This window comes from Giraffa tippelskirchi, chromosome 12, assembly GCF_054371585.1.
Source record: "Giraffa tippelskirchi isolate mGirTip1 chromosome 12, T2T-mGirTip1v1.2.pri, whole genome shotgun sequence".
Classification (NCBI taxonomy): Eukaryota; Metazoa; Chordata; class Mammalia; order Artiodactyla; family Giraffidae; genus Giraffa; species Giraffa tippelskirchi.
In genome coordinates, this window is record NC_137286.1 from 12,355,668 (window position 1) to 12,378,573 (window position 22,906).

At 47.5% G+C, this 22,906-nt stretch overlaps 1 protein-coding gene and 1 pseudogene across 2 annotated transcripts in view; one reads left to right on the plus strand and one right to left on the minus strand.

Moving 5' to 3' along the window:
- The window catches only part of RIN3 (Ras and Rab interactor 3), a 128,577-nt gene that overhangs the window by 82,398 nt on the left and 23,273 nt on the right, over nucleotides 1–22,906 (minus strand). For both annotated transcript variants that reach the window (XM_081548169.1, XM_081548168.1), the window contains exon 2: nucleotides 5,445–5,652. In XM_081548169.1, the coding sequence (XP_081404295.1) occupies nucleotides 5,445–5,652 (208 nt within the window). The remainder of the gene's footprint in view (nucleotides 1–5,444; nucleotides 5,653–22,906) is intronic.
- Nucleotides 20,752–20,870, plus strand: LOC145530624 (5S ribosomal RNA; annotated as a pseudogene).

The following is a 22,906-nucleotide window of genomic DNA, read 5'->3' on the forward strand; positions in this document are numbered from 1 at the left end:
AGCCAAGAGGAGCCTAAGGAGACTTGATGTGGTGCCCGGGAGGGGATCCTGGAAACATAAAATGACATTAGGTAAAAGCTAAGGAAATCTGAATACAACATGGGCGTTAGTTAATACTAATGTAGCAATACTGGTTCATTAACTGTGACAAATGTACCAGACTAATGTTAGACGTTAACAGTGGGAGAAACTGGGTGAGAAGAACATAAAGGAACTCTCTGTACTATCTTGGCAGCTTCTTTGTAAACGGAAGACTTCTAAAATAAAACTAAAAGAAAAAACACCCCACCGTTTGGGTGTAGAATGAATAAAGGTGGCTTTTGACTGCCTCGCTCTGGGTCCAAGCAAATCAAAAATGGGCCAATATGTTCCCAGCACCTTATCAGAGAAGCAGGCTGCAGGAGATGGGGAAGGATTGGGCGGGGAGAGGGGGATGTGATCAAGGTCATACAGATAACTGGGACAAAGGGGCAGGATCTCCAGTCTCCTGACCACTGGCCCTAGACACGATGAAGCACTGTCCCTCATCAGTGTCATGAGGGCATGGGGCCGTGATCTCTGAGGACCCTCTGAACTCTCATAGCCTGGGGGCTACTCACTGTCTGTATCTTTAAAAACTATGAAGCCATTGTACTGATGGAAATTCAGACAGTTCCCTGAGAGTGATACTATACAGCAAAGGGCCTTCCCAGCATTCCTGCAGATCACACCATGCAGACTCTACACTTTCTAGCTGTGTGACCTCAGGCAAGTGACTTAACTTCTCTGTGCCTTCATTTTCTTATCTGGAAATGGAGATGCCAGTAACACCAACCAGAAAGAAGTCACTGTGAGAATCAAATAAGATCATGCAAAGAATAACTTTGGGTAAAAGTGGGACAAGTTTGTATCAGAGCCCGAGGCTTAGGGCTTTGCTTCCTGCTTGAAAATACAGAAGCTCATGGGGAGGAGTAGGGGTGAGGGCAGAGAAGTGAACAGAAGGTGTCTCCTCCAGTTCTATGGTCTTCAGGGCTGCCCCAATCCCTGTGGCCATGGAGGGGGTAGTAAGGGGGCAGCAGTGGGAAGGGCCCAGCTCACCTCCTCCAGCTCACAACCTGTGGTCTTAACAGTAGCCTGTGGTCTCACTCCTGGGATCAGATTCAAGGCTCTGCACACAGGGGTCACTTCAGGACCCAGCTTGAAGCTTTCCGTTCTCTATACTCAGCCCCCTGACTGTAGAACAGCAGCCTGGGTACCTCCCGCTACTTGGAGTATAGAGGTGTCCGGGTCTTTTGCAGCCACGGCAGCTGGGATGAAGGCTTAAAGCTTTGTGTGACATGTGCTCACCAGAAAAGCAAACACAGCCATGTGGCCTTTGCCCCTCCCTGCAGGCAGGCCCTGAGCCACTGGCCCAGCTTTGCCAGCTCCCCAGAACCAGCCCTACCCACTCTGTCATCCTTCATTCACTTGCTGTAATGAACACCCACAGCCAGGCCTGAGCCAGATGCCAGCATCACCAGGCAATGAATGCATCTTGCTGCTGTCTTCTAGTAACTCCAGGTGGCTCCAGTCCCTGCAATCATGCTGGCATCCATCTCCGGGTGGCCAGCCTGGCTCATTCCCCACCTCTGGGACTCAGCATGTGCTATGTCATCACCCACTCACTCTCCAACACCCTCTCAGCTCCCCCATCCCAATCCTGCCCATCCATCCTGCATGGCCCAGCTCAGCATCTGCCTCCTCCAGGAGGTCTGCCTGGATCAGCCCATCTGGACATGCTCCCTCCCTCTTCCAGGTCCCTCACTGTCCTGCCTTTCACATAGCACTTAGACATCTCCTCCCCGTGCCATCTCATTCATATCTATGCATAGAACTCGCCCTCCCAGACACTCTGAGAAAATAGTGGTAAGATCATAGTTTACCCATCTTCATATGTGTTTAAGATCATAGTTTGCCCATCTTCGTACATGTTGCATACCCACACCCATCTGGTGTTGGTTGACCTCAGAAAGTCACTTCTTTTTCTTTCCTGCTACTAACTTTCACCCTTGTGAGGGGTGTGCTCTGGCTTAGCTAGGACTGGGGTCAAATCTCAGCCCTGTAACTCACGACCCGTGTGACCCTTGACAGGTGATTTCACTCATGTGGCAGATGCTGCTGGGTCCCAACCACTCTTTTTAGCGGAGCCCAGGCCTGCTTCCAACAGCCAGATTGGCATCTCTTTGTCCATCGGCTCTTTCTGGCCAGAGTCAGAGCTTCTCATACTGAGAGCAGAAGGGAGGTGCTGGAACATGAACCATCAGCCCCCACTGCCTGGAACCAACGGCTCTCAGGAGTTGGTCAATAACACCAGCTCCCTCAGCCCTCTGGGCGGAATGACCTTGAGATGTGTGTTCTGCCCTGGCTCCCAAAGTGCCCCAGGAGAAACCAGCTCCATTGTCCCCGGGGTAACCTGCATGAACGTGAAAGTGAAAGTCACTCAGTCGTGTCCAACTCTTTGCAACCCCATGGACTATACAGTCCATGGAATTCTCCAGGCCAGAATACTGGAGTGGGTAGCCTTTCCCTTCTCCAGGGGATCTTCCCAACCCAGGGATCGAACCCAGGTCTCCCACATTGCAGGCGGATTCTTTACCAGCTGAGTCACAAGGGAAGCCCTTTATTAGGGTTAGGGTTGATTTTACTAGCTGTCTCCACTCTCCTGTCTTATTTCCCCCACTTGTGGACACTAGGGTCACCTCCTAAATAAACCACTTGCAATCAAATCCTCAGCTTGGGAAGCCTTTGAGTTTTTGCCTTTGGGAAGCACAAACAAGGGCGCTCCCCCTCCAGCCTCAGTTTCATTATCTGTAAAATGAGGATCATGGCAGAGTCCACCTCACAGGATTGCTACAAGGATTTAATGAGATGACAATCATACTATACTGTACTTGATAGAGGGCCTGACATTAATAAGCCCACACAGACCACTACTATTGTTTTGAGCTGGGCTTATTGCAAACTTTTTGAGGACTGAACCATTTGATGAAGTGGCCATGACTTACAGCCAATGAAGTTCGCCTTGGGACGGGTCCTCACTGTCTGGTCCACCTCCATCTACACACAGGCCTGGACACACCTCTCCTGATGACCCAGAAAGGTCCAGAAAATGGCCACCCTCAGCATCGCAACCTTGCACTTGGGCCTGTTTTTCAGCTGCATCCTCCCCTCAGATCCTAACAGGAGAGTGGACAACCAACCAGGCCTAAAGCCTGGGAATGCTGACCGGAACACCTGCTGGTGTGAGTCTCCAATTTTATTTTCTATGCAGTTTCATCATCTGCTCTGAAGCCTTCGGTCAGTTCAGAACGGAAAGCCTTTAGGTGGGGGAGGAATGAAACAACAGATCTAGTTTCCTGAGGACTACAGTCTCCCTGCCTGCCCCCTCTAACCCTCTCCCAGGCTGACCTGGTGCTGAGGTGGGGCTGGGCAGGTCCACAGGGCACCTACCTCATACCTGGGGGCGGCCTCCCTTTGCTCCCTCGGGATTCTGCTTGGTCTTCAGGCCTCTATGGTCCCCACTCACTATGGCAGGGGCCTCTGTGGGACTTTACTAGAGGTCCCATGTTGTTGTTGCTGCTGTTGTTCAGTCATTAAGTCGTGTCCGACTCTTTGTGACTCATGGACTGCAGCACGCCAGGCTCCCCTGTCCATCACTATCTCCTGGACTTTGCTCAGTTTCATGTCCATTGAGTCGGTGATGCTATCTAACCATCTTATCCTCTGCCACCGTCTTCTCCATAAGTTCCAGTAATTCCAAAGTTCAGGTACAATTGCCAACTTGATGGATTTTATCCAGTCCGTGGTAAATAAGTCCACGATCCACCTGAGTACCCTGTGTTTAGGAGCTTGGACAATTCCCCAGAGCATAGCGATACACACCACACTGAAGGTGAGAACAACACAAATGGCTAAAAGGTGTGATTCTATCTGTGTCAAATAAAACATGTACATGGGAGCTCCCCAGTCACCTGAGTTCAAATGCCAGCTCAGGCACTGGCTCACTGTGTCCACCTGGGGATACTCAACTGCATGGTGTCTCAGTTACTTTATCTGTAAAATGGGCATAATAGTAATATCTATCTCAGAGGGCTGCTGTGAGGATAAACTGCACTGGAGAACTTACACTATGCCCAGAATATAGTAAGTGCTTGGTAAATGGTTTTCGTGAAGGCTCAGATGGTAAAGAATCTGCCTGCAATGCAGGAGACCTGAGTTTGATCCCTGGGTTGGGAAGATCTCCTGGAGAAGGGCATGGCAACCCACTCCAGTATTATTGCCTGGATAATCCCATGGACAGAGGAGCCTGGCAGGTTATGGTCCATGGGGTCGCAAAGAGTTGGACACGACTGAACAACTAACACTTTCACACTTTGGGGAATGCTAGCTATTACAGATGTAGGGGTCTGATGCAAGATGAACAGGACACACACATTCAGAAAAAATGACTTCTGGATGCAGACCAGTGGCTGTCAGGGGCCAGGGGAAGAAGGGCTAGGGAATAACTGCTTAATGGATATGGGGCTTTACCTTGGGGTGATGAAAAATATTTTGGAACTAGATAGAAGTACTGCTTGCATAATCTTGTGAACATACTAAATTGCTCACTTGAAAATAGCTAATTTTATGTTATGTGCATTTCACCTCAATTTTAAAAAGCCCCGAACAGAATAAGACTTCTGAGTAGTAGGTAGGTGGAAAAAGAGTAGGTGGCAAAGACCTTATCAGACACTTTACTTCTTACTTTATCATTTCTGTCCAGCTTGATATTTTTTTTACAATAAATACATATATGCATCACTTTTTAAATTAAACAGATTAAAAAAATTTAAAGGAAGTAGCATGTACGGGGGTGGTGGAGGGTAGGTGGGATTTGATGAGCTCTGACTCATATTTCATTATGTACCTATCTATCTTCCTCTGTAATGTTTGTACCATGGGGAGGAAAATACTATTAATGGCCCCATTTCAAAGAGAAAAGTGAGGTTCAGAAAATTTAAGCCATTTCCCAACTCTCAGAGCCTGACTCAAAAACAAAAAACTCAAAACAAGAGAAAACTTTCAATTCTATCACACAGCCCCTCATTCTCACATGTAAAATAAGGAGGATGTAAAATGATTTCTCGGGTTCCTCAGGCTCTGACATTCTCTAGTCCCTGGATGCCAGTCCTGCTTGGGACACCCAAGTGCCCAGACACACCCCGCTAGCCACGCTGCCCGAGGCTCCGCAGCAAGACACCTGCTCTCCAAGGCAGAAACCAGACGGCCCAACAGTCCCTCACTCCTGAGTTCTGGCTGGAACGCTGATAAGCCTGAGAGGAGAGCTGCCCCGTCTAGAGGGCAGCTACTTTTCCGTGGGAGCCTGAGCAGCTCCATACAGCTCTACCCGCTCACTGGCCACGAGGTGGAAAGATCCCCCCACTCACCCCAGCCACCTCCCGGTGTAGGATCCTGGCCACCTCCGCCCGGCCCAGACCCAGCTGCAGCCACACCGGGCACGTCTTGACGAGCTTCTCCAGGACGCTGATGTCCCGGCGAGGAAGGCAGTTCTTCGGAGTGCCTGGCAGGCCGGGGCCCACGCCATCTTCCTCCTCCTCTTCCTGTCTTTCTCCTTTGCCAACATCTGGAATAGGACTGAGAACAGAATAGAATGATCAGTGCATCCTGCCGCAGGTCCAAAGAGGAATTGACAATAAATGGGGATTCAATTCTTATTGGATTGAATAAATCATGCTTGCTTATTCAGCACCTGCATAGCCGGGGCCTTTTGGGGAATTAAAAAATGGACAAACCACGATCTTCACCTTAAGGCACTTAAAATGAGAAAGACATACAGAAACAACCAGCTGTAGCACAAGATCAGAATAAATATAGCAGGAGGACAGTGCAATAGGAGGAGCTAACTCCAGCCAAGGGTGGGTTCAGGAAAACAATGGCATTTGAGCAGAGACCTGAAAAGAATTTAAAAAAAACAAAACAAAACTTCTTAATTGAAGTGAATTTACACACAGTAAAATGCACTAGTCTTTAATATACAGTTAGACAAACTTTTACATATGTCTGCACCCATGTAACCATCACCCAGATCAAGACAGACAGTTGTGCTGTCCAATAAGATAGCCACTAGTCACATCAACTCTTAAGAGTGAGTTGTCAGAACTGAGACGCACTGTAAGTGTAAAATAGACACACGACTTCAAAGACTTGGTATGAAAAAAAAAAGACTACAAAATAGTTCATTAATAATATTTTACATTGATTGTGTACTGAAATGATCATTTTTGGACATACTGAGATAGAACATTATTAAAATTAATTTCCCCCTATTTTTTTTTCCTTTTTTAGTGTGACTACCAGAAAATGTAACACTACATAAGGGGCTTTGCACGGCATTTCGGTTAGATGAGCTAATACAGACATTTCCAGGTTTCCTTGTGCCCCTCCCAGCCAACACCCATGATGAGGCTGTAACAGGTCAGGGTCCAGGAAAGAAGGGGCATCACAGGCCTGAGAAATGGCAGGACAAGTAGAGGACCGGCCTGAGATTCCAGATCCTCCCCAACACACTCCCTCCCCTTGACCCCCTACACACACAGGCGCGTGAGTTTTGATTCCAGAAAAGAAGGAACAGCATCTTGGTGCCTCCAATTCTAAGTCGGGGGTGGGGTGGGGGCTGTGTGGTCTGTTTGCCTGCTACTTGAGGAGCAAAATCTCTCAGGGTATCTGCAGGGGTGAAAACCTTTTTCATTGTGGTTGTTGTTTTTGTTTGTTTGTCTTTTAGCTGCGCCCTGACCAAGGATCAAACCCGTGCCCCCTTCAGTACAAGCATGGAGTCCTAACCACCAGACCACCAGGGACTTCCTATGGGTGAAAACCTCAATCAGATAGAAGGGGGTAGTTATAAAACCAGGAAGATGAAGCTGGTGCCTCTCCTTTGTCCTGTATCCCTGAGATGCTGCTGAAGGGCACCAGAGATCAGGTTGTCATTTGCTGTTAAGGAGCTGCCTGGGGGTGAGGTAGGATGAGGCCACGATGAGCCCTGCTAGAGGCACAGAAAAGTGGAACCACTTGCTGAGGTCAGAGGACATGGGGGACTCAGGAGTCCTGATGAGGGAACAGCATACCCTAGAGGGGAGGGCGGGGATCCTGGCGGTTCTCTGGGTGGTAGGGAGGCTGGGAAGGTGGGGTTAAACAGGTCCAGCCGCGTTGGGTTTTGCAGAGACCAGACTAGAAAGATATGTATAGTGAGAGATCTAGCAAAGTCAGTGTACTAAAAATTCTTCTGATGCTCCTCATTCCTAAATCCTTCTAGAAGCCCTCCCTCCCTGGAAGCTGCGTGTGTCGGGGGTTCTTATGAATTTCTCCTCTGGGTCCACACAAGAGTATGCCAGGTCACCAGGCCAACAGGAGTGTCCAGGCAGCTGCAGGCGTCATGGGGCTGGGAGGGGCAGCTGGGGGGCATCTACAGGCTGTGGAATTGGGTCTCATTTAGAGTTTGAGGGCAGGGCAGCCCAGCTCATATGGACATGACCTCTTCCCAGGCCCCGAAGTATGGTCCACATCCCCTCTGGGAAAGCAGTAAAGACAGTGGAGGCCAGAATCACCCAGAAATACACATTCTTGGTCTTCTAGGTTCTTCTAGCCTTCCTTGGAAACACAAAAATATCTTCTGGCACCAGAAGGCTTTATAATCATCCTAAAATCTTCTTGCTTGGCCCCAGGCTTCCCCTCAGAGGCCAATTAGGAATCTAACAGAAACTGGAGTGAGATCAATTGGCTCCCATTTCCTCTCTGCCACTAACTAGGCTTAGGTTGCTTAGTGAAGTCTGTGAGCACATCCGTTCCCTCTTAGGGCCTCAGTTTCTGCATCTGTACAATGGGGAGAAGTGGCCTGGAAGACTCCTCTATTTGCCAGGTGGCCTAGGTAGGACCTGGACTTTTGGGACAAGGGTCCCCATTTTCTCTTATGGAACCAACTAAGATCAAACAAGCTTTGAGGAAAATGAGAAACTTCGCCTTGAATTCATTTATACTATGAATATTTTCTGAGGGCCTGAAAGCACCAGATGTTGTTCCAGGCTCAGGGTTAGAGCAGAGAACAAAACAGCTTAAAAAGGAGAAAAACCCCTCATCTCTGGGAGAGGAGTCAGGCCACAGACAAGGTAAAGGGGTGCCCTGGGGTGTTAGATGGTGCTGAGCACCGGCCAGGCAAGCAAAGGGCTGGGGTCAGGGGAGCGCTCACTGAAAAGACTGAGTAACATCTGGATGCAGACAGCTGGGGAAAAGATTCCAGACTCAGGGGCAGCAAAGGCCTCGAGCAGCAGGCTTGAGTTGCCTCGTCCAGAAGGAACCACGAGGAAGCCTGGGGGTGGCAGGAGGTAGAAGGGTGAAGGTGGGAGAAGGTGAGGTCAGGGACCAGGGTCGGGGGGGGTCCCTCTAAGGATTTTGGATCTACTGGGAGAGTTGCCTCTAAATCCACGTATACAAGCACCTGCCCTGGGCTTCCGGCTAGCACCTTGCTCTCACCAGCCCCTGGGCTTTCTTGGCAAGAAGAAATGGGCTGGTTAAGACCTGGTGGAGCCTGGCTGGCCTCTGGGCCCACAGAGATGAACCCAATCCCCTATCCCCAGTCCCCAGAGTCCCACCTGTATCTTGAGGTACAGGCTGCTGCTTTCAGGGTGACCAACTCTGCCCCAGGCTCCAGCACTAAGGGGACTGTGTCATCTCTCCTTTTGTGATCATGTCCCTGCCCTGCTCTAAACCTCTCAATGGCTCCCACTGCCGGAAGAGTCCAATCCAGTCTCTATACTGAAGGCATTCCCATTTGGAGCCCTCACCCCACAGAAGGAGGCTTCTGTCCACCACCCCTGCAAAACCTGCATATCCCCACTTGACACTCTTGCTCCAGCTATTTTGTCCACCTGCAGTACCTTCAGATTCTCTGTGACTTCCTATCAACAGGTAGGCAAACATTTATTAGACTAGACACAGAAAGCAAGAACCATAAAGGAAAAGATAGAGAAGTTAGTCATATCAACATTTAAACTTGTGTCCATGAAAACACCTCATGAAGAAAATGAAGATTCAAAAAAAAAAAAAAAAAAAACAACTGAACTCAAACTACAGGCTAGGAGCAAATATTTGCAAAGCATGTATCTAATAGAGATCACACAAATTAATTTTTTAAAGAGGCTTCGAGGATGCTTCAAAGAAGAAGACATGGTCAGGAAGCAGGTAAAAAGTGCTCAACATCATTAGTCATTAAGGAAATGCAAATTAAAACCACAATAAGATACCACAACACAACCACTAGGATGGCTAAAATTAAAAAGACTGATAACATCACATGTTGGCAAGGATGGGAAGTAAACAGAATGCTCACGCTTTATTGGTGAGAATGTAAATTGGTACAACTACTTTGAAAAAAGGCAGTCTTTTCAAATAAATTTTCATATACACCTGCCCTATGGCTGAGCCATTCCACTTATAGGTATGTACCCAAAAGAAAGGCACAAGTATGACCATGAAAAGACCTCTCCTTGAGTGTTCATATCAGCTTTATTCATAATAGCCCCAAACTGGTCCAGACATCCATCAATCAGAGAATGAACAGACAGTGGTACCTCACACAGTGGAAAAGTATTCAATAACAAACAGGAACCACTGATACACACCATTCTATGTATAAACCTCAAAAACACTGCTGAGAGAAAAGAGCCAGATGCCAAAAATTACATATGATATGTATCCATTTATATGAAGTTCAGCTGGTACACTTAGCTAAGTATATTTACATTTTATCATATGTAAATTTTACACCAAAACAATAAAAAGGAACCATAAAGAAATACTGAACTCTAGTTAATGATATATGTGCTAAATATTCTGGGGTGTCCAGAACTTTCTTTAAAACACAGAAGAAAAAATAAGGTGGACTCATGGAGAAACAGGAATAAATATCTTTAGAAAGCAGATAAAGGAAAACATCAAGGGTAAGTGCTTACTCCAAAATTATTTTGACTCTCCTGTATGTCTAGTATTTTTTTTATAACAAATCGTTGGGGATCAAGTTTTCCCATCCTTCAGGGTCCATTCAGAAGAAGGCTGCCTGATGCACTACAAGCCCTAGGTTTGGATCCAGGCTCTGTGATCTCTGGCCAGATCCTTTACTACTCTGGGCTTCCATTTATTCACTTGTATAACAATAATAATACTCCTTACTTCATAGGATCATTGTGAACATTTCATGGGACATTTGCCAAGAACTTGGCAGAGTGCACGTAATTCAGGAAATGCTAGCTACTGTTTATCTTTTCAACTCGCTAACTGGAACTCTTCTTTTCCTCTTCTCACTATAGTTCTCCCACATCGCAGCCTTGGTTTTAGGACTCAGCACATTTAATTAGAGTGGGTGTACACCTCTGTGTATGGCACTCATCTTGTACCCAAGTCAACAAGTTCAAGTGCCGGGGACCCATGGCTTGATATGAAGAAAAAAAGAGTCAATTTTGGGGCACAGAAACAAATAACTTGGAGGATCCCTTTTATAACTTGAGCTCAGCTAGTGCTGGTAGAAAGACAAATAAGACCTGGAGTTACTGCAGAAACCTTCAGGAGATGAGCACTGCAGGGGCTACTCATGGCCACTCAGACTAAACCACTCAAGAGGCCAAAGGCTCTTAAGATGCTGCTTCCCAGGAATTGTCCAAGTCGTTCAGTGTTCTCCTTCCCCTCTGGGTGGGCGAGGGTGGAAGTAACAAGGGTTTGCTCAGGGCCCCCTAAGTGGTGGCTTGGCAGGATCAGAGGCTTGGAGTGGAAACTGTTAAGTTTCAAAGGCTGCGGCAAGGACTGTAAGTTAGTGAAGGAGCAGCTGAGTCTGGGGGAGGTTTGGGCCTTGCACCAGGTCACAGGAGCAGCAGAGCCCTGGAGGGACAGAGTGGCAGGGACACCTGCTCTGACCAGGCCAAGGAAGGGTAATGGGGCCAGGAAGATGCCCCCTAACCCCTGAATCCCTGATGACCTTCAGCCTCAGGTCACTTGAGCTCTCTGATGCACACTTGTGACTATTAAATGCTGGAGCTGATGCTGGAGCTCCAGGGTGGACTGTAGGGCTCAAGCAGGATGGCTGAGGTACGAACACCCTGAACCGGTACCATGCAGGCTGTTGCACTATTATGATTACTGTCATTAAACAGCTTGGCCACACCAGCTCTAACTTTGAGGGACCATCACTGAGCCCATGTGACAGCCAATATGTCATCTGCTGGCACACAGTCAACCACTCCAGCACCCACACCCTCCTGCTCACCAGCCAAGCTCCAGCTGAGGGCCCTGCGAAGGCAGCCACAGGAACCCCGAGTAATGAATGGCACTGTTAGCACAAAATAATGAGCCCAGAAACTTCAGGCAATTCCACTGGAAAGAGAAATCATTCCATGACTTGTTTCCCTTCTGCTTCCACAGGAGAAATAGAGAGATCAGCTCTAATCAACAGTCCTAACAGCCTTTCGATTCAAGGGGTGGGCTGTCCAAGGACACCCAGGCTGCCCCACCCAGGTGCAGGGTGGCCAGACACCAGGAAAACCCTCGCCCTGGGCCATAGGGACCAGGCCTGGGCTCAGCATCCTGGCTTATTTGGGGACCTTCTCACCAGCTTCCAGAGGAAGGAGGGACTTGGCATGGTGTGTCGACCCTGGCATGCTGCCTGCATCAAGTCATGGGCCTATTAAAGCTTGGTGAGGAGAGAGGAAAGCCCTGCTCTGGGGTGGAGAGGCCACCCGAGGGGGCCACCTGGGTGTGGGGTCAGCTAAGTGTGCGGAGCCCTGGCTGGATGCTGCCAGTCTGGAAGAAGGCCCCTTAGTTCCCAGCTCATGAGGGTGCTGGCCTTGGGCTGCCTGTGTGGGCCCCGGGGAAGCAGCTCAGAAAGTTCCAATGACGCATCACTGGAAGGAGAACTAAGGCCCCCTTGTGCAGACTTGGCCAGAACTCGGGGGGCGGCGGGGGAGTGTGGGATGGAAGGGGAGGACTGGAAAAAGGCCAGCTCCATCCCACCCACAGTCCTGACCGGGCCCCCGCTCCAGAACCAAGTGGGTCTATTGAGAGAAAGAGACCTGGTCCCAGCAGTCAGTGTCATGGGATGGCCTGATCACTCCGTACAAGGGGGTGAGTACACAGATGACATGGAGGGGCCAGGGTGGGAGGGGCGGGCCCTGGAAATGCCAGTCAGGGCAGCAACATGCCTATTCATCCCCAATAGCCCACGGCACACAGTCATCCTCACACCTACTGGAGAGGGCAGCTCCGTGTCCCCTAAAGAGACAGATCCAAATTCTAGCACCCAGCCCCTGTGAATGTGACCTCACTTGGAAAAAGGATCTTTGTAGATGTAATTAAGGATGACATCATTCTGGATTTAGTGTTAGTTGCTCAGTCATGTCTGACTCCTTGTGACTTCATGGACTGTACCCTGCCAGGCTCCTCTGTCCATGGGATTCTCTAGGCAAGAATACTGGAGTGGGTTGCTATTCCCTTCTTCAGGGGATCTTCCCAACCCAGGAATCAAACCCAGCTTTCTTGCATTGCAGGCAGATTCTTTATTGTCTGAGCCACCAGGGAAGCTCTCTGGATTTAGGGTAGACCCTAAATCCAATGAGAGGTGTTCTCATAGAAAGACACAGAGGAATTCTCTGGCTTCAGTGGTTAGGGCTCCGAGCTTCCACTGCAGGAGGCAGGGGTTCTTAGTTTAGGGAACTAAGATCCTGCATGCAGTAGCCCCCAAAACAGACACAGAGATACAAGAAAGTCACATGAAGACAGGGAAGAAAGTGGAGTTAGGAGTTTTGAACACCACGGATTGATGGCCACCACCAGAGGCTGGAGAGAGGCATGGCCCTATTCTCTCTCAGAGCTTCCAGACAGAACCAACCCTGCTGACCCCTTGGCCTTGAACTTCTGGCCTCCAGAACCATGAGAAAATACATTTCTATTGTTAATAGCTGCAAGGTTCGTGATGACTTGCTGCTGCAGCTCTTGGAAACTAACATATCTACCTGATAGTCTCATGTAAAGATGAGGACACTGAAGCACAGAAAGGTTAAACAGCTCATCCAAGGTCATGCATGCGTGCTCAGTCATGTCTGACTCTTTGCAACCCTTTGGACTGTAGCCCGCCAGGCTCCTCTGTCCATGGGGATTTTTCAGGCAAGAATATTGGAGTGTGTTGCCATTTCCTCTCCAGGGGATCTTCCCCACCCAGGGATCAAACCCGCGATTCCTGGGGCTCCTGTGGCTCCTGCATTGCAGGTGGATTCTTTGCTTGCTGAGCCATCAGGGAAGCCCAAGGTCACACAGCCTCTAAGTGGCAGAGCTGGGCTCTGGAAAAATCTGGACAATCTGAACCCAGAGTCTGGGCTAATAACCTCTACACTATTCTAGTTCTGAAGAAACTTTAAAAATTTCCCATGTATATGTATCCTTATAGTACTTGGCAAAGAAAGTGCTCATTAAAGTTTGTTGACCCATTTGGAATTTATATAAACACAAAGACAGAGAAATATAAACATACACAGAAATAATGTCCTGAAGGCTCTGTATGACATCATTAAGAACTGTTATTTCTGAGAAGTGCATGCAGGGGGGGTTGTTTCAAATTTTTATGTCAATTATGCATTACTTATATGATTAAAATCATCTTAAATCAACGTGTGAAAATACACCGGTTTGTCACATAAATGCACGCAGGGTGGAGAGTTGGTGGCTTTGGGATCTCCTGAACCAGCTTGGTGGTAATTTCACACACTGCAAAGCCAGCTCTGCACTGACTCGCTAAGAGGTCTATTTGCCTGTCTCACCACACTCACCTCCAGTCTCCTCTTCTGTGAAATGGGGAGTAAGTATAACCGGCAGAGAGGGTTTCCCTCGGGAGTAGAGGGAATGATGCGCACACTGTGTGCTATTATCCCGAGAGTGATTGAGAGTAAACCTCTAAGAGTCATAACTGAATTGCCTGGTGGGGCTCCCAGGCCCAAGCTGAGCTTCCAGAAGTCCAAAGCCTCCCTCCTTTTGAAGTGGCAGCCATTTCTTGAGCTGGGGCAAAACTGTCCAGAGGCCCCAGGGGTGCTTTCCTCATGTCTGATCCTGGAGAACCAGCCGAGCCTTGACACTCCCAGGGGAGGCGGGGCAGTCAGTCATGGCTGAACCCACCACCTTCCTCTCCCTCTCCTTCATGCTGACTGCCCCTCAGTGAAACAACTCTCTCGACACAGAGAGGAGGGGACCACACGACAGAGACGGGAGGGTGGGGGGAGGTGGGATGTTGCAGGAAGAGGCAACAACCTCTCAGTGGACGCCTCTCACTACAATTAGAGACTCAGCAGTCATTTCACATTCCACGTAGCCCAAAGGTGAAGAACTAGGACTCATGCAGTCTTGGGCCCATCCCTGCCACATCTGGCCGTGTGACCCAGGGCGAGGTTTTTAACCTCTATGGGCCTCAGTCTTCTCATCTGTGCAGTGGAGCTGGTAATCCCTGCCACATGTAATGTGCATGAAGCAGCATCTGGCACACAAGAACACCTCGAATACGTCATTATTCTAGTTGGCCTAACCACACATGTGGTCCCGCCCTGTTTCTCCTACGAATGCCAACATGAGAAATGGCCTGAGGTAGGTGAGAACCCATTGCTCCGCCCCCCTGAATGCCACCAGCACACCAAGGAGGAAAAGCACCCCATGAGAACAAAAACAGTTGCACCTGCTCTGAAAGACTGTCAAAATCTAAAAGAGGGGTGCTGTAGCCAGGCCCCAGCAGCCCCACTCCCAGGACACACACAGGGATAAGGAGACAATTGATAATGGAAGCACTTAAAGTGAGAGGGAATTGGACCAACCAATATCCATCCATGAGAGATAGACATGAGAAATGATAAATAAGCTGTGATTCTTCCACCCCGGACTATCACACAGCTGCTAAAAGGTAGGAGCCAATTGTACCAGGTGAAATCTCAAAATCCTGTCAGTTGCATGGATGTTAATTTCCTGATATTGATCCTTATGCCGAGGTTATGTAAGAGAATGTCCGTGTTTGGGAAATATGCACAGACATATATGCAAGTAAAGACGCACAATGTCTGCAACTTACTCTCACATGGTTCAGAAAAAGTGAAGAAGCAAAAACCAACAGATGTGATAAAATGTTCATAATTGGTAAATCTGACTGAAGACTGTAATACAGCAATTCACTGTACTACTCCAGCAACTTTTCTGGGAGTCTGAAGTTATTTCAAAAGAAAAAGAAGTTTTAACATCATACAAACCAAAATCCCAGTGTTGAATGAAATAAGCAAATTACAGAAGGAATGAAAGCACTTATATAAAGTGTAAAAGTATACACAACAGTTCTATGTTTTTTGTAAATACACATGCACACCAAACCCAGGACAATGGTGACCTCTGAGGAGCTGGAAGAAAATAGGATCTGGGAACTGTGTGAAGGAAGCTTTGGCCAGTTCTGTAATGATTTATTTATTTTTAAAATGTCAGAAATATGCACCTTCTCCCAAGGTCCTCCAGAACATGCCACAAGCCCAGGCAATGTAGAGTGGGGGTCTTAGGATGTTATTGAGTCCAAACTCTCTCTGCTTGCCGCACGACAGGCCAATGAATCGAGGTGTTGAGACAAGGAATATGACTTTAATCAGAAAGCCAGCTGATGGAGAAGATGGCAGACTAATGTCTCAAAATGACCATTTGTCGGGGTCTGGATGTCAGCTTCTTTTATAGAACCAGAGAGAGAAGCAGTGAGGAACTAAAGTCAACAGGCAGAATAGAGGGGGAGAGGCAGTGAGGAAGGGAATTAATACAAAGGGCCATCAGTCTTACAAAACATCTCCGGGAATGGCCAGCCTGTGGAAGGGGTATGTTAATCTCTTCTTTCCTGCAGCCATTCACAGGTGGGCAGGGTCAAATTATCTTCCTATGAGCTGAACAAAGGCACTTCAGTCCAACAATTGGGTTTGCCTGGTGACTCAGATGGTAAAGAATCCGCTTGCAATGCGGGAGACCCGAGTTCCATCCCTGGGTCAGGAAGATCCCCTGGTGAAGGGAATGGCAGCCCACTCCAGTATTTTTGCCTGGAAAATTCCATGGACAGAGGAGCCTGGCAGGCTACAGTCCATGGAGTCGCAAAGAGTCAGACACAACTGAGTGACTAACACACACATACACTCCAACAGTCAGGCAGAGGGGCAGAGTCCTCTGAGGCAGGCCATATGTATGGTTACAATGGTGGCGCTAGGGGTAAAGAACCTGCCTGCCAATGCAGAAGACATAAGAGACTCGGGTTTGATCCCTGGGTTGGGAAGATTCCCTCGAGGAGGGCATGGCAACCCACTCCAGTAATCCTGCCTGGAGAATCCCATGGACAGAGGAGCCTGGCAGGCTACATTCCATGGGGTCGTAAAGAGTCAGACATGACTAAAGTGACTGAGCATGCACATAACAACAGCAACGAAAAGCAAGTCAAAGAAACAGTTCCAACATGGAGTCAGAACTGACTCTTCTCTGCAACAAGAACACCTAAGCCTGTCCCTTCTGTTAAGCCAGTTCCTCTGGGATCACTCCCATTGTTTTTTTCTTGGCATTTTTAAGACCGTTCTGGAGCCTGAGGGCCTGTGTTGAAAGGTAATCAAGATGAGTCCATCCAAAGAATCGGGCCCTGGGGGACTTTTAGGAAAATCTTCTGACAACTGCCATAACGTCAGCAGAGCAGAAGCCAGAGAAGGTCACTGGGGTTGTGTCTCCGCACCGTGGCAGCCACAAGACTTGGGCCAAGGAGCAGCAGCTGATGCCAGAGCGAGTGACAGCTTGGAGTTCTGACTACAGGTGAGGATGCCAACAGGAACGGTGCAAGACGGGCGGCAGGTATCTGGAGCTGGGAGAGCGTCTTCCAAGGCCCTGGTGCTATGAACACATCTATCCTGGGCTCAGTGTCCCCCACTGTAAACAGGGAGACTAGGCCACTGATGAAATGAAAATTCTATTTTAGGGCAAGATGAGAAAATTTAAAACAACCTGATTTATTTATTTTTGGCTGTGCTGGGTCTTCATTGCTGCATGGGGTTTTCTCTAGTTGTGGCGAATGGGGGCTACTCTCTACTAATAGTTGCAATGCATGGGTTTCTCACTTCAGTGGTTTCTGTCGTGGAGCACAGGCCCTAGGGTGCAGGCTCTGGAGTTGCAGCACGTGGGCTCAGCAGTTGTGGCAAATGGACTTAGTTGCTCTGAGGCATGTGGGATCTTCCGAGACCAAGGATCAGAGACATGTCCCCCGCACTGGCAGGCAGATTCTTTACCAGTGAGCCATCAGGGAAGCCCAAGATGAGAAAATTTAAACGTAAAATTTTTTCTTGCTGGTTTGGGCCTCTTCCCTCCCCTTTAGTGTGTGTTGTGCAACTGCATTAAGCAGACCCCCTTAGGTGATAACATTCCTTCTTTAATCTTGTAAGGGGCTGCGATGACCCACGACCCGCTACACACTTTGTAGCGTAGATCTGGACTGTGTAATCTGTCAATAACACGTCACTTGAGTATGGCCCTTAGTCTCAAAAACTTACATACCTGGGCTCTGACCTCTAAAAGGGTGGAACAATTCTCAGAGCGTTCTGAAAGACAGTCTCCTGGATTATAATGCTCAGGTGGGCTCAAATAAAAATTTTCATTTCTTTCTAGATCAACTATTTTTTTACAAGATGCATTTATGTCTAGCTGCACTAGGTCTTTGTGGCCGCACGAGGCCCTTCTCCAGTAGCAGCAAGTGGGGTCTCCTCTTTGTTGCAGTGTTCAAGCTTCTCACTGCAGTGATTTCTCTCGTTGCAGGGCACAGGCTCTAGGCATGTGGGCTCAGTAGTTGTGGTGCATGGGCTTAGTTGTCCTGCAGCATGTGGACCAGGGATTGAACCCGAGTCCCCTGCACCGGCAGGCGGATTCTTTACTGCTGAGCCACCAGGGAAGCCCCTAGATCAATTGTTGATTAATTCTTTCATCTACACCACTTGCCTTAAAGGTCACGGGACAGGGTAAGGAAGAACTCAGCCACAGTGGACACTTAAGTGGTAACTCCTAGATGAGATGGAGAGCTCAAGACAGTTCATGGAAGAAGCCAAGGCTCATCAGATCCTGGGGCAGGGCAGGGAAGGTGAACCCACTGGTGAAGGAGGAGAATCTGGGAACTTTGGGGGTGGATTAGCATGAAACCAAGCCCCCACCCACCCACCCCCCCGGGAACTGAGCTCCCTGCTGAGTTTATGATTAACCTCTCTATCCAAAACTTTATTCCTTTTCTTGTCCCGCCCCTGTTCCCCTCAGGACTGAGGTTTATCAAAGAGGGGGAACTGAAACTAGGGAGGACACTTTGGGGCCTTCCTGGGTACAAAAGCCCCTTGTTGTGCCCTGTTTCTTGTTTGTAGAAAAATGATTTGATCTCCTAGCCTTCCCTGAGTTCCCAAGAGCAGACTTAAGCAGTTAGTAATTAGGGAATGCAGAAACAAAGGGAAAGCAGTCAATCAAGAAAAGCAATGACAACTTAACAGTTCAGTGATTAAAAAACAAAGTGTCCTAGTCCCTCCTTAACAATCTGATGCATATCTTTGAGTTGTTCTGTAGAAACTAAGATCAGCCACCCAGGTAAAGGATGGTCACTACATGCTGACCATAAGCGGAGAGACTCCAGACTGGCTGGAACCAGGTTGATTCCCAAAACATCACCCTGTTGCCTCACTACCAGCCAATCAGAAGAAAGTCCCTGAGCTGCTGTTCTCACCCCCAAATAATGCCTTAAAAACCTCTCCCTGAAAGCCACTGGGAACTTTGGTCTTCCTTTTGAGCACGAGCTGCTTGTGCTGTTTGCTTGCCACCTGCAGTAAATGCTATACTTCACTACAACCTGGTATCGGTAGATTGACTTTGCTGCACATGGGTGAGTGGACCCACGTTCTGCTGAGTAACTAGCACTCCAAAAGACCTGTTGGAGCAGTTGGCTTGGATCAGTGATGTGCTATTAAGCACCTGTCCACAACAACAACAACAAAAAAGTCCTGATGTGTAGTGAATGAGGATTGCCATCGCTGTAAGTATTCCCACCATTGCTAATAAGAAGTAATTAATGATTTAACAATTAGCTTAAAATTTCTGAATATTGAACAAGATTTTGTAAGCCTATCAGCTGTCTTCTACCTCAGAGATTCCCCTAACACTGGAGTCCTCTCTGTACCATCCCAATACATAGCTATATCTGTTTGAAGACCTCTAATGACAAGGAGCTCACTACCTCACTGGGCAAGTCATTCTGAGAAGCAGTCCTCAATTTCTATTGGGATGAAATCTGTTCCTCTGAATCCTTCCTCTTGTTTCTTTTTTTACCCCTTAAAGGCCACAGGGACAACACGCCCCATCCCCACGCAGCCCTTCAACTATGCAGAGAAGGCCAGCACAACTCCTCCCCCGATCCCCTAGGGTCAGCTCTTCTCCAGGTTGATCAGCCCCCCTTTCCTTATGGTACCTGCAGGTAACATTTACCAGCTTTTCCCCTGTGTCTGACACGGAGCCACACGTTGATTTACACACACTGTCTCCGTGAATTTGCATCCGGAGTACTTTGCTTTCTAGTAATATTTTAAGGTGTACACTGAGATAGTTTTTAGTACAATCACAGAATCATGCAACTATCACTGCAAATCATTTTAGGACATTTTCACCATCCCAACAAGGAATCCTGTCCTCATTAACTGTCATTCCCCATTTCCTACTAATGCCCCAGCCGGTGTCAACCACTAATCCATTTTCTGTCTTTATAGGTTTGCCTTCTGATATTTCCTATACGGAATCATACAGTATGTGGTCTTTTATGTTTGGTTTCTTTCACTTGACATAATGTTTTTAAGGTTCACCCGGGCTTCCCTGGTGGCTCAGACAGTAAAGAATCAGCCTGCAATGCAGGAAACCCAGGTTTGATCCCTGATGGGGAAGATGCCCTGGAGAAAGTCATGGCAACCCACTCCAGGATTCTTGCCTGGAGAATTCCATGGACAGAAGAGCCTGGTGGGCTACAGTCCATGGGGTCGGACACGACGGAGCCACTAACACTTTCACTTTCACACTGTCACAACTTACATAATGCATCAGTACTTCATTTCTTTCTTTTTTAAAAAAAATTTATTTATTTATTTATTTATTTTTGGCTAGGCTAGGTCTTCGCTACTGTGCAGACTTTTCTCTTGTTGCAGCTAGTGGGGGCTACTCTCTGGTTGTGGTGTGAGGGCTTCTTTTGTTGTGGAGCACGGATTCCAGGGCACGTGGGCTCAGTAGTTGCAGCTCCTGGGCTCTAGAGCACAGGCTCAGTAATTGTGGCACACAGGCTTAGTTGCTCCACGGCATGTGGGATCTTCTTGGCCCAAGGATCGAACCCCTGTCTCTTTGATTGGCAGGTGGATTCTTTACCACTGAGCCACCGGGGAAGCTCCAGTGCTTCATTTCTTTTTAGTGCCAAATAGTATTCCATTGTATGGACATAGCACATGGTATTTGTCCCATTAGTTGATGGATATTTGGGTTCTAACACTTTTTGGCCATTATGAATAACGCTGCTGATATTCATGTATGAGTTTTTGTATAGACATTGTTTTCAATTCTCTTGGGTATATACCTAAGACTAGAATTGCTGGGTCATATGGTAACTCTGCCTACAGCCACACCACCCTGAATGTGCCCCATCTCATTTGATCTTGGAAGCTAAGCAGGGTCAAGCCTGGTTAGTACTTGGATGGGAGAACTCCTGGGAATACTAGGTGCTGTTGGCTTGGGCTTCCCTGGTGGCTCAGTCGGTAAAGAATCTGCCTGCAACGTGGGAGACCTGGGTTCGATCTTTGGGTTGGGAAGATCCCCTGGAGAAGGGAACAGCTACCCACTCCAGTATTCTGGCCTGGAGAATTCCACGGACTGTATAGTTCATGGGGCTGCAAAGAGTCGCTCGACTTTCATGGTAACTCTATATTTAGCATGTGAAGAACTGCCAGACTGTTTTTCCAAAATGGCTCAAGAATTTACATCCCACTGACAGTGTGGAGCGGAGGGGTCCCAATTTCTCCACATTCTTATCAACACTTGTTATTATCATTTTGAAATATTTATTATTTATTTGTTTGGCTGCATTGGATCTTAGTTGTGGCATGTAGGATCTTTAGTGGCAGTGTGAGAACTCTTAGTCGTGGCATATAGGATCTAATTTCCTGACCAGTGATTTGAACCCAGGGCCCCCGCATTGGTAGCACACTCTTAGCCACTGGACCACCAAGGAAGTCCTGTTATTAGGTATCTTTATTGTTATAGCCATCCTGGTGGGTATAAAGTTGTATTTCATTGTGGTTTTTTTTTCTTCCAGTTTATTGCAATATAACTGACACACATCATTGTATAAGCTTAAGGTATACAGCATAATGATCTGGCTAACTTATGTCATGAGACAATCGTCACAAAAGTTCAGTGAATGTCTCATTGTGATTTTGACTTACATTTCTCTGATGTAAAACTATGTTAAGAATCTTAATTATTGACAATTTGTAGATATTCTCTAGAAAAATGCTTTTTTCAGATTCTTTGCCTGTTTTAGAATTAGATTATCTTTTTATTATTGAGTTGTAAGTTCTTTATATATCCTATATTTAAGTGCCTTATGGGTGTTCGATTTGCAAATATTTTCTCCCATTCTGTGGGTTGTCTTTTAATTTTCCTGATGAAAAGATGAAGGTGTCCTTTGAAACACAAAAGTTTTTAATTTTGGTGAGATCCAATTTACCTATTTTCTGTTTGGTTGCTTGTAATTTTGGTGTCATAGCTAAGAAACCAACACCTAATTCAAGATCGTGAAGATTTACCCCTGTTTCCTTCTGAGACCTTTTACACTTAGGTCTTTGTTTCATTTTGAATTAATTTTTGCATATGATGTGAGACAGGGTCCAATCTCCTCCTTTTGCATTTGGATATCCTGTTGTCCCAGCAGCATCTGTTGTCAAGACTATTCCTTCCCCGTTGAATTTTCTTTGCACCCTTGTTGAAAATCAATTGACCGTAAATTATGGAGTGATTTTGAACTGCTTCATTGTACTGTTTTTATCCCCCTGAGTGTGCTAGTATCCTTCTGTCTTTCTACCTCTGAAATATAGAGTCTCAAGCTAGGAAATAATTTCCCAGGTGTGTGCTGAGCAGCTCAGAAAGGAGCATGACCATCACCTCTCTCAATCTAGATAGTCTACTCCTATTAACATGACCTAAGACAGCTCAGCTTTTCTGCAGCTACATATACAACATTCTTGGGGAACTATGGGCAACTTTTTTGAATTCTGATGTTGGGATTACAACGTGGAGATGAGGGAGATAAAAAGAGCTTAGGAGATGAGTAACTACATGCAAATACTGTTTTCATCAGGAGAATGGGTACAACACAAAGGAAAATGACACAGCTCAGACTCAAGAGACCATGGTCTCGTTGCGTTGTTCACCCTGAGACCTTTGGCCACTCACTTCCTGACTCCAGGCTCAGCAGCTTCTTCAGTAAAATGAGAAGATTGCTGTAGATCTGGAGTGGCAAGTAGGTTGAATTTCCCTGTTAACTCCAGTTGATGGGCAGCAGCTGCCCAGACTGTTATGCTAAAGGCTCAGCAGAGAAAGACTGCTGGGATCGCCTAGTGATGTCAGCCATGGGCTGGGTACTGGGCTATGCATTGTCTGAGTGTGGATGAGATCTAAGACTGGGGTTCCTTCCAGCACTATGCATTCCATGATTCTGCAACTCATCCAAACCCTAGCTCATACCATCTGAAGTCTCTCTGCCAAGCTA